The 16572-nt window shown below is 42.9% G+C and overlaps 1 protein-coding gene across 3 annotated transcripts in view; it reads left to right on the top strand.

Moving 5' to 3' along the window:
* The window catches only part of LOC144696100 (protein prune homolog 2-like), a 508829-nt gene that overhangs the window by 340409 nt on the left and 151848 nt on the right, over positions 1-16572 (top strand). For all 3 annotated transcript variants that reach the window (XM_078567388.1, XM_078567379.1, XM_078567368.1), the window contains one exon: positions 4784-10884. In XM_078567388.1, the coding sequence (XP_078423514.1) occupies positions 4784-10884 (6101 nt within the window). The remainder of the gene's footprint in view (positions 1-4783; positions 10885-16572) is intronic.

Raw genomic sequence — 16572 nt, 5'->3', positions numbered from 1 at the left:
CTAGAAAAACAGAATACTATTTAAATATAGAGACTGTGGAATGCTGTGGTACAGAGGGATTTGGGTGTCTTCATACATGAATCACAAACAATTAGCATGGAGTTAAAGCAAGTAATTAGGAAGGCAAATAGCATGTTGGCCTTTATTGCAAGGGAGATGGAGTATACAAGTAGTTAAGTCTGTTACAAGAGTACAGGGTGGGTGAGACCACACCTAAAGTACTGCTGTAATCTGATGTTTAAGTTACCCAATTTTGTTACCTGCAAATTAATTGCAATCAGCCAAATTAACTAGTGATTTGTAAATGATTAAGTCAATTGTTTTACTTCAAACAATACTTTAACCACAAGGCAAGATGGGACTTTTGGGTAGTAAATTAAGATAAGTTTAATAAAGGAAAAAGGCATATCTATCAATTTAAGACAAACTTTTACAACTTCATCCCTGTGATTAGTCCATAGAAGCATTGCCCTCTCAAACCCCTTCTTTGACAGCAATTCTTTCACAATTCTGTAGCTAGCAAGAAAGCCCACTTGGAACCATTGCTTTTAATCCCTTAATGAGCATGATCTCATTTTGAATTGGGCTCATGGTCATTTGATAATTGGTCAATTCTGTTGCTTAAGTTAATTACTAGAGTCACCTGCGCTCATTAGCCCAGGCAAAAAGAAAATGGAGCTATTTCACAGCATTCCCCTTGCATTGGAGGCAGTTCAGAGAAGATTCACTAGGTTGATTCCCTGGATGAAGTGGTTGTCTTATGAGGAAATGTTGAGCAGGTTGGACCTTCACTCATTGGAGTTTAGAAGACTGAGAGGTGATCTTATTAACATACCCTGAGGGGGCTTGAATAAGTGAATAAGAGAATAACTAGGGAAAGAGTAGGGCCAATTAGGGACCATAGAGGTAATCTGTGTGTGGACCCGGAAGACGTGGGTACAGTCCTCAATGAATACTTTGCATTGGTCTTCACAATGGAAAAGAACGACGCAGGTATAGACATCAGGGTGGAGGACTGTGAAATATTAAAGGAAATTAACATAGAGAGGGGAGGTACTAGTGGGTTTAGCAGCCTTAAAAGTGGATAAACCCACAGGCCCAGATGAGATGTATCCCAGACTGTTGAGGGAGGCAAGGGAAGAAATATCAGGGGCCCTGGCAGTAATTTTCAAATCCTCTCTGGCGACAGGTGAGGTACCAGAGGAATGGAGGACTGCTAATGTTGTCCCATTGTTAAAAAGGGGAGGAAGTGATAGACCAGGAAATTACAAGCCAGTCAGTCTAACCTCGGTGGTGGGGAAGTTACTGGAAAGAATTCTGAGGGACAGAATATATCTGCACTTGGAGAGACACGGATTAATCAGGGATAGTCAGCATAGATTTGTTAAGGGAAGGTTGTGTTTGAGAAATTTGATCAAATTTTTTGAGGAGGTAACCAGGAGTGTTGATGAGGGTAATGCATTTGATAAGGTCCCTCATGGCAGACTGGTCAAGAAAGTAAGAGCCCATGGGATCCAATGCAAAGTGGCACATTGGATCCGAAATTGACTGAGAGGTGGGAAGCAGAGGGTGTAGGTAGAGGGATGTTTCTGTGACTGGAAGTCTGTTTCCAGTGGGGTTCCACAGCGCTTGGTGCTGGGGCCCTTGCTGTTTGTGGTGTACATAAATGAATTGGATTTAAATGTAGGGGGTATGATCAAGAAGCTCGTGGCTGCCACGAGAATTGGTCGGGTGGTAAATAGTGAGGAGGATAGCCGTAAACTGCAGGAGGATATCAGTGGACTGGTCAGGTGGGCAGAGCAGTGGCAAATGGAATTCAACCCGGGAAAGTGTGAGGTTATGCTGTTGGGGAGGGCTAACAAGGCAAGAGATTACACTAGGACCCTGGAAAGTACGGAAGATCAGAGGGACCTTAGTGTGCATATCCACAGACCCCTGATGAAAGCAGGGCAGGTAGATAAGGTGGTTAAGAAGGCATATGGGATACTTGCCTTTATTAGGTGAGGCATAGAATACAAGAGCAGAAAGGTTATGCTGGAACTGTATATAATGCTGGTTAGGCCACAACTGGAGTACTGCGTGCAGTTCTGGTCACCCAATTGTTGGAAGGATGTGATTGCACTGGAGAGGGTGCCGAGGAGATTTACCAGGATGCTGCCTGGGCTGGAGGGTCTGAGCTATGAGGAAAGATTGGATAGGCTGGGGTTGTTTTCCTTGGAGCAACGAAGGTTGAGAGGGGACCTGTTAGGGGTGTATAAGATTATGAGGGGCATAGATAGCATGGATTGGAAGGCACTTTTCCATTAGTAGAGGGGTCAATAACCAGGAGGCATAGATTTAAGGAAAGAGGTAGAAGGCTAAGAGGGGAGTTGAGGAGAAATTTTTTCACCCAGAGGGTGGTGGGAGTCTGGAACTCGCTGTCGAAAGGATGGCTGAGTCAGAAAGTCTCGTAACATTTAAGAAGTATTTAGATATTCACTTGCGTTGCCATAGCCTCCTGGGCTATGGGCCAAGCGCTGGAAAATGGGATTAGTGTAGTCAGATCTTTGTTGAACGGCGCAGACTCAATGGGCCGAATGGCTTCCTTCTGTGCTGTAGATGTTTGAGTCTATGAGTTTGACAGGGTAGATACCTAGAGTATGTTCTTGTGGGATCACCATTATGAAAAAGTCAAATAAGAATAAGACCAGATGAACCACCCAGCATCGACCTAACTGTCAGATTCAGAGGCGGTAAAGACATATCCTTCCCTCCATCACCATCCCTGTCCTGTCCCACTAGCAGGACAGATCAACCAGAAATGGCAGCACAGTGGTGTAGGGTCAGGAGAGAGTAACCCTAGGTGTCTTCAATTTTACTACCAGATTCTATGAGGACTCATGGCATCAGGCCAAATATAAGCAAGCAAACCTCCTGCTGATTACCACCTAACTCCTTCCCCCAGCTGAAAAGTTCTTATTCCTCCATACTGAACACCACTTGGATGAAGCACTGAGGATGACAAGAATTTACTCTGCATGGGCAACTTTAAAGTCCATCCTCAAGAGTTGCTCAGTGGCACTGAATGCATCTATACATGACTGTATTGGTAGGAGTGTGGCCACTGTCTTCACTGAGGGCAGGCTCTATCATATGTGGCTCCACCAGCATAATAAATGGGATAGATTCAGAATAGATCATACCAAATGCAAAGGAAGATGGTTGTAGTTATTGGAGACCAATTGCCTCAGTCCCAGGACTTCACTGCAAGAGTTCCCCAGTCCAATATCTCACGCCCAATTATCTTCAGCTGCTTCATAAATGACCTTTCCTCATCATAAGGTCAGAAATGGGGATGTTTGCTGATGATTGCACAATGTTCGGTTTCATTTGCAACTACTCAGATGCTGAAGCAGTCCATACCTGCATGCAGCAAGACCTGAACAGCATTCAGGCTTGGGCTGATAAGTGACAAGTAACATTCGTGCCACACAAATGCCAGACAATGATCATCTCCAACAAGGGAGAATGTTACCAACTCCCCCTGAAATTACTGGCATTGCCATCGCTGAATCCCCCACCAACAACATCTTGGGCATTGCCATTGACCCCCACACTTAATTGGACCAAACATATAAATACAGTGGTTCCAAGAGCAGGTCAGAGGCTGGGAATTCAGGAGTGAGTAATTCACCTCCTAAATCCAGAAAACCTATTCACCACTTACAAGGCACAAGTTAGGAGTGTGATGGAATACTCTCCACTTGCCTGGATGAGTGCAGCTCCAACAACACTCAAGATGCTTGACATAATCCAGGATAAATCAGCCCACTTGATTGGCACCCCTTAAACATTCACTTCCTGCTTCACTGATGCACCATGGGCTGCAATATTGAACGATCTACAAGATGCACCGCAGTAACTCTGCAAAGCTTTTTCAACAGCACCTTCCAAAACTGAGACCACTACAACCTAAAAAAGACAAGGGCAGCAGGCACGCGAGAACATCACCACCTGCAAGTCCCCCTCCAAATCACATACCATCCTGACTTGGAACTGTATCATTGATGCTTCATTGTAGCTGGGTCGAAATCTTGGAACTCCAGTTCGAACAATGCTGTGGGTGGACCTACACAACATGGGCTGCAGTGGCGCAAGAAAGTGGCTCACCATCATCTTCTCAAGAACAATTAGGGATGGGAAAATAATTCTGGACTTTCCAGCGACACCCACATCCCTTGAATGAATAAAAAATAAATTCTGAAAAATTGATGGGCGGAGGTGGATAACTTGGAGCAATACTTATACTTTTTACCGATTCATATGACATTGTTGAATATTTCTGTGCTTTATGTTCATTACAATGTTTGGAAAAGATCGTTTCAGGGAAGCTAACGATTGCCATGTATTAATGGCGACTGTTTTTATCCGTTATATCACTTATTTTATTCATGTTGTATTGATTTAATTTTTATCTTACAGGAGTTTATATTTTGCTTCTCAAATTATTATGAAAACAATGATGAAATTCTATGAATTTGCAAGAGAATTAGAAATTGAATAGCTATTCCATTTTGATGTTTTTACTTAACCATTTTGACTTGTAACTTAAACGAGACAATACATGAATTAAACAGCAAAACATACTTTTAAATTCCAGAAAACAGGAATACCATTTAGTGACCTTTTTATGCTAACAGTAATTGTTTAACAAATAAATGTGATTTATTTTACCGTGGTAGGTCTTATAATAGTTGCATTTACTGAAATAAAAGTGCTCACTAATATTTTCATTGTTTGACAGATATGTAATACACTAGAAGAATGTCAGAATCCATGTCTTCAGCTAGTGCCCATAGAGTATGGGTTTCAGGAAATCAGAGCATATCAACAAGGGAGCTCTTCAGTTTCAAGCAAGCAGATACTTCCACTGATAAAAGACTGTATCCATAGGCGACAGCAGGGAATGGCGATGAACAGGAGAACTTCCTCCACTGAAGCTGTCAATGGCAGTGCTCCGGTTTCAGAAGGATCGTCTGGTGTTCTCGACTTGTCTGGTCCTGATGTAGATTCCCAGAACACTGAATATATTGGTGATAATTTATTGGAAAACTCTCAAAATATGAACTCTTCCTTACAGGCCCATGGCGATGGCAATTTAGACCTAATGAGTCCAGATAGTGGATTAGCTACTATCCGAAGCAATCGCTCATCTAAAGAAAGCTCCGTTTTTCTCAGTGATGAAAGCCCAATTCGAGAAGCAGTAGTGCCGCCCTCCAGCATTGTACATGGATATGATCTGTTTAGTTCGCCACCTGAAGCTGAATTAGCAGAGGAAAAGGTTCCAGCAGCTGTGAATGTGAATGATAATTTTGATTTGTCTGTCCTTGGTACATCACATTGCAGTAATACTAAAGCTGACTTCGCAGGAGGTGATGAAGAGTTTTTGATGATTGCTAGTTTGCCGAAGTTAGGTTCCGCAACTCCAAAAAGTTATCTCCTGAAAGCAGTTATATCAGAGGAAGCCAGTGCAGTAACTGACCTGGCAAAGGTAGAGGATGTTCATGTTTACAAACAAGAAAATGCTAGAGATAAATTAGGAAAAGATCAAACGGTGCAACAATTTGCTAGATCCCATGTGGCTGATATTTCTTTAACTTCTCAAAATCTTTCTAATGATGTGATTGGAGCACAAGTTGAAGATAAGAATGTGCCCCCAACACCAATGAACAGTCTTGTTGAAGGTTCACCTCTGGATGAGGGTCCTCATAATATTTTTGCAGAAGATGTGATAGAAAAAATCAATGAAGTTGTTATTGTTGACTCTGATCTGTCAGATTCTAAATATATTGGTCAACAGAATGAACTTGAAGTAGGTCTTAAACAGGCTGCGTCAGGCCCAAATGATGTCTGGAATGAAAACCAAAAGGAACTAAATGTAATTGTACAATCTTCTGATTTTTGGACAGATTTTGATCAGGAGTTCAGTCAATCTGATCTCACACGTTATGATGTTTGGAATGAAATTGATAAACAGTCTGAGCAATCAGTTGATGATCTATGGAGTACACCTGAACAAACTATTTCCCAATCACCCTCTGTTAAACCAGACATATGTGATGAACTGGACAAAACTAAATTGATCTCAAACAGCCTTGATACCTGGAACATATCTGCAAAAGAAGCAAATGTGTCTGGTTTCGATAATTTTGATCCATATTACAAATTTGGAAACGAAACGTTATTAGCACCCGAGTCCCTAAACAGTATAAAATTACCAAGACAAGAGGACAAACAGCAATGTGCAGATAGTTCAGATATAGGTTCTGAACAGAAACAATGTACACCAGCTGTAGCAAATACGTTTATTTGGGGTGAACCTATACATGAAGTTACAAGACCTATTGGAAACCTCTCAGATATATCAAAGGATTCTGACTATAAAAGCCAACAACCAAACACTGAAAATCCAGATACCAGTGCAGAGCCTATACAGGATACTGATCTTTTTTCATCACAAATCCCTACAATATTAAGGAATTCTGAACAGGAAGTTAATTTGCCAGTTGCTGTAAATTCATATATAGGGAATGAACCTACAAATGAAATCCAGTCAACTAATGAAATTTTAGGTGCATGGACAACATTTGACCAGGAACCCAGCAACTCAACATCCGAAAGTGGGAAGTTAGGGATTGCAATAGACTCCCAAACAACTGCACGTAAATATGGCCTAGAGTTTAGTCCTGAAAAGGAGAAAAGGCAGTTAGCCATTGAAAATACAGATTCATGGGATAAAACTTTACAGACAAAGAACTTTGAAGCATGGAATATTTCTCAGGATGATTCCAAACACTCACCATTGACAAATCCAGATCTATTGAGCAAACAGATAAATAACATTAATCAGCCAGATAAGGTAAGGAGTGAATCTGAGCAGGACATTACTCAGCCAGTGTTTGAAAATACCATTCCAATCACTGAACATGTTCAGGAACTACAGCAAGCTGAAATTAGTCACAGTCAGGCAGAATTTGAAACTGTAGCATCATTGAACACAGAGGAATGCAAACAAGCATCTCCAAATGCTTCCGATATATGGAATGAATTTGAACATAGCAGCCAATCATCTTCTGAAAGTCTAGAGGAAAGTGGTAAATGTATTGAGACGATCAGTCAACAAAGTGCAGCATCTCTAGATAAAGTGAGAAGTTCAGACCAGAGAATTAGTTATTCTACAACTGAAAATACATATATAGAGGATAACAATGAACAAAAGTGCAACCAGCTGTCTACAAGGATACATCATCCATGGAATATGTTTGAACAAGATAATAATGAATCCTCATTCATAAGCCAAGAACTCTGGTTCAATCAAGTACATGAAATCAATCAACCAATTACAGGCCACCCTAAATTATGCTATGATTATGAAATGGAGGACAGATTACCAGACTATGAAATTGATAAATTCTCTAGATCTGTTGAGTTTGAATTGGTAAAAACAGATAACCAGCAAACCTCTTCAAGTCCTCAGATGTGGAATCAGTTACAACAAGGAGTATCTGAACTGAATGCAAAAAATTTAGATTCACAGGGCAAACATGAAGATGATTTTTTCTATTCTGAAGAGCACTGGAAAGCGTCTACACAGAAAATGGAACAGTCAGTGTTCAACCTTCTTGATATACATTGTGAAGGTGAACAGCACAGCCACGTCTTAGCCTCTGAATTGTCAAAAGATCATTTGGCAGCCATTGATATCTGCAGTCAACCTTTGAAAGAAGGAACACTGCAAGCCATTAAGAATTCCGATCAATACACTGATTCTGAATATGAGTTTATCCAGCCAACTATTGACCTTCACATTTCAAATAAATTTGAACAAGAGCCAAAAAATGCACTATACTCTGACAAACCTGCAGAAGGTGAGAGTAACCAGTCTTGCGCTGAAATTGCCAACACTGGGATATACCCTGCATATGAATTTCCTGAGCTACTTACCACTAGTAATGATGCTTATAGTGGATTTGAACAGGAGTTAGTTGAACCAGGGGGAAACATTCCTGATATCGTGAATGACTATCACCAAGACACATACCAGATTTCTTCTTCAAATCCTGACGTGTGGGCTAAATCGGATCACTCATTTTTTGGTTCAACTGTTGTAAATCCTGACATTTTGAATGACTATGAACTAGATTCAAGCCACTCAGCCTCAAACAGCCCAGATAGATGGAGTGAATCTATTGAGGCAGAAAAACAAGATTCTGGAAGTCAAGATGTGTGGATTGACTCAGAAGAAGAAAAAACTGCTGAACCTATGGCCAAACGACCTGATATAGTGGACGCGTCTGGACAGCAGTCTTGCCTATCCATGTCAGACAATGTTGTTTCATGTGAATTAGCTGAACAAGGTCTTTTTTATCCATATCAAAGTGTGCCTAATGAATTGGTCGAACAGGCAATCCATTCACCTGTAATTACTATGGATACAGGGTTTCGTTTAGTACAATTAGACGACAAAAAGGAATCAAAACATCCTGACATTTGCATTGAATCAGGACAAGATTTCATTACAACAGAACAAACATTTGATAAAGATAAGGAGTTGACTGAATTAAAAAATGTTAAGTTTGAATCTGTGCAAGACGAGGAACAAATTTCAGGCCGTCCTGATGCTTGGATTCAGTTAGAAAAAGGAGTTCCTGAATCAATCACAAAAGGTCCAGAATCACAGGATAACTATAAAGAGGAAATAAGTTATTATGATTTAGAAAATCATGAATTTACAGGGCACAGAGATGATCTAGCCAACCAAGCAGATTTAGAACACCTTGATCCCTGGAACCCAGTGGAAGAGATTTCTTTCACGGTGGATAGTGTATTATCTAGTGTAAATGATATTTCATCTGCAGAAACTAAGCAGCTTCAAGGCTCATGTCCTGAAAACAATGTTTTGTACACAACAGAAAACAATGAAATGGCATCTGTAACTCTGGAGGACAGGAGCTCAACTTCATTCTTTCTAGGGAAAGAGCAAGATGGAAGTGTTTCAGAAGAGAAACCTTCAAATTTATACCTGGACAATAATTCATGCAGCACAAATGATGGGATGAAAGAAAGCCTTTTTTCAAAATCTGGATCTGTGGATGACTATTTTACTTCTACTTCTGACTACAACCTGGATAATCAGGTAGTTGCTTTACATAATTCAGAAACAATGGAATACTTCTCTGTATCAGAAGAAAATGTTTTGCATATGGAACCACTGAGAGATTTTTCTCTGGCAGAAACAAAGGCCACTCGTTCGAGTGATGTAATTTCATCTGCAAACGTCAGTGCTTCCAAAACCACGAAGGATGAGTTTGCTGCAACACAGGAAACTGCCAGTGGTGAGGGACCCCGTCCGACTAGTCCTGAAATTCAAGGTTGTAGTGAAGAAACTAAATCAGACATATTTAAAGACAAGACAGTATTTGCCCATGAAAATGTAGGACTTGTTTCATTTCATGCTGCTTGTGAATCTGTAAGGCAATCGGATTCACTGAAGGATTCAACCAAGGTTATTGAAGAGAGAAATATATTCTCACCAGCAGATGGTACTGTAGTACTCTCTAACACTGATGTATCAAACCAAAGAAATGCAGAAACTGAGCATGTAATACATAATGTTATGGAAAATGCATGGGTTTCATTTGAAAACACAGATAGCAGCAGTAACAGCAATGTGACATCCTGCAGCTTATCTTCCAGTATCCAGAAATCAGACTTTTGGGAAGACCTTAGTCCCCAGGATGATAGTATAATTGGTGAAGGATTTTCTCATGTTTCTGTTTCAGAGAGTATTGCTGCTACCAAGAGGCATAAAGAGACAGTAGAAAGTGAATTAGGAGTGGAAATTGCAGACCAATTGTCAGAGCCCTGCAACAAAGGTAGTGATCCCCTTTTGGAGCATAGGTTTGATAATCAGTACAGTTCCTTGATTTCTTCGCTCAGCTCTCCAGTTTCCTCTGTTGAAGTTGGTAACAGTTCACCAGAAGTTGAACATGTGAGTAAACATCAAACCAAAGTGAACTCAAATAAACTTAGTAACAATGAAATCAGACTAACATCAGATAAGGACCATAGTACAGAAGAAATGAACTATATCATTGTATCCGGAAGCGAAAAGCCATGTGAAGAAGTGCCAGATAGGCAGGAATATAAAAGTTCGGTGATAAAAGATGTGAATACAACCATTCTAAAAACAGATTTTCAGGAATATACTTTTTCAACATTTCCTTCAGTTACAATTGAACCAGGGGTCAGTGGAAATGAAACTAGTGACTTGGAAAGATTTACCAATGGCTCTCCCTCTGCATACAACACCACTGACGACCAGCTTGTGGACAATAATGACAAAGGTCAAGAGGAAGTATGTTTAGTTGAGAAAACCACTGGAGATCAACAGAGCAAAAAAGCGGAGAATGCAAATGAACACTTGAGCACCTCACCTGAGGAAAGTTCTAGTGGGGCAGATATGAGTGAATCTGGTTCAGACAATTCAATTCAAGAGCTAAAGACAGCAAGACTTCTAGTTAATGAAACCGGTTCAAATAAATCTGAAGAATCTAAGACTGACTATGATGTCATATGTCAAATGTCTTCAGAAATAGATGGCACAATTCATTCAAGTAGAACCGTATCTATAGATGATCTAAGCAACAGTGAAACTGAGAGCACTGCATCGCAGTTCTCTGTGAAGGAAGCCAAGATTTCATATGAAGATTTAAGAGAAGGTAGAAAGGTGGCAGAACAGATTTATCCAGAACCATTTGCTACTGAACCTTGTGCTTTGATGGAAAAAGAATTAAGGAGGGAAGAGATTATTTTAACTGAAAAGAAAGATTCAACTCAAATGACGTAAGTTCTACTGTATTCAATTACTTTTAACTTTTATATATACCAACATAACCTTTATGTATGTTATAAAAGTCTAAAATTAGTAGTTTTGAATTAAATAATTAATTAAATAAAATGACAATGATCAGGTATGTAATATTTCATTTTGTAAATGAAATTGATGCAATTCAAAATGAATTTCAGAAAATTAAAAAGGTAGTTAACAAATCTGAGAACCATGCTTTGGCAGCCAGAGCTTGGTGATTGAAAATGAATAGGCCCAACAGTTAAATGTTAAAATGTGGAAATTGTACTCTTTGTAGAGTATTTCTCAACAACAGGATTTAGGTTTGTGGGGACATCTACTGTTCTTGCCCCAGGGCCCATGGTAATCACACTTTTGTTCTCTCATCTTGTCATCTTTATGCAATTTTCTAACTGGGTTAAATGCCTGCTTAGATTGCTCTTGCACATTCTGTATTAGAGTTTTATTTTAATACTTACAGCAGGAGAAGATCAATGAAAATTATTCCTCACTGTTTATGATGGGATTGCACTATTCATTCAGTCTTTCCATCTGGAGTAGCAGAAAAGGAAACTCTATGTGCAGATGATCTATTTAAATTGGCTAAGGCATGCTACACTGCTGCCCTCAAAAGACAGTACACTGGACTGCCAAACAAGGAAACCTTCCTCGCACTCGTTTATGCAGCCAGATCTCTATTCTGGCAGACATCAAACAGGGATTTCTGGTGCTGAGCCACTCCATTATTTGTCCACAGATTCCTGCCTTCAAAGAATATATAATGTAGTTGGCCATAATTTCCAAACCTTACCAGTCTCACCAGCATCATAAAACTTAGCCCTCCATCCCATTTTTACTTGCATTACTACAGAAGTGATTGTCAGTATTCTACTCACAAAACTAAGTTTATTCACGTGAATGCAAAAGTAGTTTATGATCCTTGAGTAATCCCTGCAACAAAGATGTATGAACAATAATTAACTTAACTTTATTAAATAATTAACAACTTGAACTGTGCGTAATGAAGTGAATATAGCAACATGGAATTTTTTTTTCCTTAAGCAATTACTTTTCTGGTCATGGACTTGTAAAATGTAGGATGGTGTGAACATGAAACATTGCTTGGTCAGAGCACAGAATGGAAAGTTTCACATGCTCCACACAGAAGTCGCCGATTTTCCTTCCATTCATTTCAATGAAGCACAATCAGGTTCAGTTATCGGTACACAATCCTTCCTGCCAGATTTTTCCTTGTGTGTTTCACCCAAACGGCAAATATGAAAATCTGTCCTAACCTTTTATTAAGTTAATTTTATTTAATAAGCATAATTAGCAACTACAGTGGGCAGAATTGTCCGTGCCCGCTGGCGTCAGACGTGTTTGGTGCCGTGAGCAGACAATAAGGCAAGAAGGACAAATTCGATTTCACGATGCCATGCAACCAGTTTGTGACCATCTGCTCAGCCTCTCGATGGCGGGCCATGTTTCCCACCATTGGACGTCGGGAACCTCATTGTAGTATATTGGCTTATTATAAGGCCAGCCCACCGGACTCATCCCCACCTCCCTCCCCCGCTGGATTGTCTGCCCATTTCAGCACGATTGCATACTGACATGTTTCACAGCAGCACATAAGAGGCATGGACTTGGCGGGCTGCATTTTGAGGGGAACTTGGAGGTGAGTGCACAGTAATGTTATGGGCGCTCACAAGGGACACCTGTTGGACTTCAAGGTTGAGATGACTTTGGGGCGGTGCAAAGGCTGCCCTGCAGTTAAGGCGACTTTGGGGGCGGGGTTGGGGGGGGGCAAAGGCTGCCCTGAAGTTGAGGCGACTTTGTGGGAGGGCGGTAAAGGCTGCCCTGTGGTTGAAGGTAGCGCACAACCACGTGCGGGATGGGGAGGGGATGGGCAAGCGAAGCAGCCACGCATTAGGGACATTTTGTATAAAATGACCATTCCTCTGCAGCCGAGACAGTTCAGGTGCAGCCACATTGATATGCTTGCAGTGTCGGGCCTCTAGCTTATCTGCCCACTTAAGCAACGCAGAGGCATCAAAGTGCCACCAAGTCCTTCAGCGCTTTTCACTCCTCGGGCACAGATTGCAAACTAATGAGCTTTTTAGTACACTGCAGAACAGTTGGATGACTGGGCATGTTGTATAATCTCCTCGCTAAAGCTGGCATGGAGCAGTCACTGGTGGAGGCGCTCAAAGCCCCTTGCAATGTCATCATCCCAGTTTGGACCAGTCTCCCCCATGGTTCAAGCTAACAGTGCAGCCTTGAAGTGCAGGTTAGGAGAATACCTGTGTCTGAGCTGAGAGCACAGCATGCAGTCCAGTGGGTGAAGCTGCTGCTAATCGGTTAAATGGAGTGGGGTGGAGGTGGGTGGGGTTTCAGGCAGCCATGCAGCACACTAATCTCTGGCCATCCAAATGGTGGCCAGCGCTCTCTGGGATGCGTTAATGAGCCTTCAGACTTAACCTGGACAGGTTCTTAGTACACCCATGCTAACCCACGTGTCTCTCTCTTTCACCCTGCTGGAGGAGTACATCAGAATTATGGAGCTTGGTGAACTAGTTGCATGCCTCGTGGCGTACAGGGAATGAAGACGAAGGTGAAGAAAATGACTGAGGTGCCTGGCTGTGCAGAGGGAGGAACAGCAGCCTCTGGACAAAGGGGCGGATGGGGCTCCTGCACACGCTGCCGAAGAGCCATTACTGTTCGGCGCCTAGCTAGACACAGGGTCTATAGATGTCGCCTTTCATTCCTGGAGATGACAGAGAACCAGTGTCACCAAAGACTGCCATTGTCTAGGGAACTGGTTGGTCACATCTGTCAGTTACTGCAGGATTTGGCGCCATGGGGGCATGGAGGGCATCCATTGCCAGTGGCTGTGAAAGTGACCGCGGCGCTCAATTTCTATGTCAGTGACTCCTTTCAGGGCCCCACAGGTGACCTCTGTGGGATCTCACAAGCCACTACCCACAAATGCATCCATGAGGTCACGGATGCCATCTTCACGAGGGCACAGAACTTTGTGCATTTCGCCCAGGACCAGGAGAGCCAGGATGCTAGAGTGATTGGATTTGCCCAGATCTCGGGTTTCCCACATGTGCGATCGACTGCACTCAGGTGGCGCTCAGATCTCCGTCACAACAAGGGGTCACCTATGTTAACTGCAAGGGCTTCCATTCGTTGAATGTACAGCTGGTGTGGGACAACCACAAATACACTTCCAGGTCTGCACATGGTTTCCAGGGACTGTGCACAACCCGCGACATCCTCAGTCAGTCCCTGACACCTTCCAGGGTCCAGAGAGGCTGTAAGAATGCCTCCTCAAGGTAACGGCGACCCGCAGAGGCCGTGGCTGATGACACCTGTGCAGCGGCCTCAGACTGCAGCAGAGTGAAGGCATAAGAGGCTCATACTGCAACTCGCAACTTGGTGGAGCAGACCATCAGGATGCTGAAAATGAGGTTCTGGTGCCTGGACTGGTCTGGTGAAGCCCTGCACTATAGTCCACAGAGGGTGTCATGCATCCTTTGCAACCTGGTACTGCAACGGGGAGAGGAGCAGGCTGAGGAGGAGATGCAGAAACTGGAGGTCTCCTCCGATGAGGAGGACGTCAATGGGGATGAGGGGTTGCAGGCCCCCGAAGGCAACGATGATGAGGCCCTCACACTGGCCAGATGAGGCAGGCATGCTTGGGAGACCCTCATAGCTGCTAGATTTGTGGAGGATGATGTCATACAGTGAGGAGACATCATAGACCCTACATGTCCATGTCCCAGACACCACCATCACCATCCCTGGGTATGTCCTGTCCCACGGGCAGGACACACCCAGCAGAGGTGGCGGTACAGTGGTATACATTTGGGAGGGAGTTGCCCTGGGAGTCCCCAACATTGACTCCGGACCCCATGACGCCCTATGGCATCAGATCAAACATGCTGATTACCACATACCGCCCTCCCTCAGTGGATGAATCAGTGCTCCTCTATGTTGAACACAACTTGGAGGAAGCACTGAGGGTGGCAAGGGCACAGAATGTACTCTGGGTAGGGGATTTCAAAGTCCATCACCAAGAGTGGCTTGGTAGCACCACCACTGACTGAGCTGGCCAAGTCTTAAAGGACATAGCTACTAGACTGGGTCTGCAACAAGTGGTGAAGGAACCAACAAGAGGGAAAAACACACTTGACCTCATCCTCACCAACCTGCCTGCTGCAGATGCATCTGTCCATGATAGTGTCGGTAGGAGTGACCACTGCACAGTCATTGTGGGAGCGAAGTCCCGCCTTCACGTTGAGGATACCCTCCATCGTGTTGTGTGGCACTACCACCGTACAAAATGGGATAGATTTCAAACAGGTGGATCATCATCAGCAGCAGAATTGTACCTCTTTTGGAGTCAGACAATTAAACTAAATTAACAAAACGAGGGATAAATTAAACACAGCCCCAAAGTTAGGTTCACTGCAAAACCAAAGACAAAATTTAAAGGAAACTTACAACATCAAACCAAAATGTGAGCAGTGGAATTGTACTCGAACACAATCTGTAACCTCATGGCCTGGCATATCCCCCACTATACTTTTACCATCAAAACAGGGGATCAACACTGGTTCAATGAAGAGTGCAGGAGGGCATGCCAGGAGCAGCATCAGACAAACCTAAAAAATGAGGCGTCAACCTGGTGAAGATAGAACACAGGACTACTTGCATGCCAAGCAGCTTAAGCAGCAAGTGATAAACAGAGATAAGCGATCCCACAACCAACAGATCAGATCTAAGCTCTGCAGTCCTGCCACATCCAGTCGTGAATGTTGGTGGACAATTAAACAACTCAATGGAGGAGGAGGCTCCACCAATATCCTCAATGACTGGGGAGCCCAGTACGTCAGTGCAAAAGATAAGGCTGAAGCATTTGCTACAATCTTCAGCCAGAAGTGCTGAGTGGATGATCCATCTTGGCCTCCTCCGGAGGTCCCCAGCTTCACAGATGCCAGTCTCCAGCCAATTCGATTCATTCCACGTGATATCAAGAAAAGGCTGAAGGCACTAGATAAAGACTATGGGCCCTGACAATATCCCGGCAATAATACTGAAGACTTGTGCTCCAGAGCTTGCCACGCCTCTAGCCAAGCTGTTCCAGTACAGCTACAACACCGGCATCTACCCGGCTATGTGGAAAATTGCCCAGGTATGTCTTGTACACAAAAAGCAAGACAAATCCAACCCGCCCAATCACCGCCCCATCAGTCTACTCTCAATCATCAGTAAAGTAATGGAAAGGGTCATCAACTGTGCTATCAAACAGCACTTGTTTAGCAATAACCTGCTCCCTGACACTCAGTTTGGGTTCCACGAGGGCCCCTCGTGTCCTGACCTCATTACAGCCTTGGTTCAAACATGGACAAAAGAGCTGAACTCCAGAGTGAGGTGGAGTGTCTGCCCTTGACAGCAAGACTGCATTTGACGGAATGTGTCATCAAGGAGCCCTAGCAAAACTGGAGTCAATAGGAATCAGGGGAAAACTCCACTGGTTGGAGTCATACCTAGCACAAAGGAAGATGGTTGTGGTTGTTGGAAGTCAGTCATCTCAACTCCAGGATATCACTGCAGGAGTTCCTCAGGCTAGTGTCCTAGGCCCAACCATCTTCAGCTGCTTCATTAATGACCTA

This window comes from Cetorhinus maximus, chromosome 2, assembly GCF_964194155.1.
Source record: "Cetorhinus maximus chromosome 2, sCetMax3.hap1.1, whole genome shotgun sequence".
Classification (NCBI taxonomy): Eukaryota; Metazoa; Chordata; class Chondrichthyes; order Lamniformes; family Cetorhinidae; genus Cetorhinus; species Cetorhinus maximus.
Note: the sequence above shows the minus strand (reverse complement) of the source record. Positions and strands in the feature narration are given on the sequence as shown.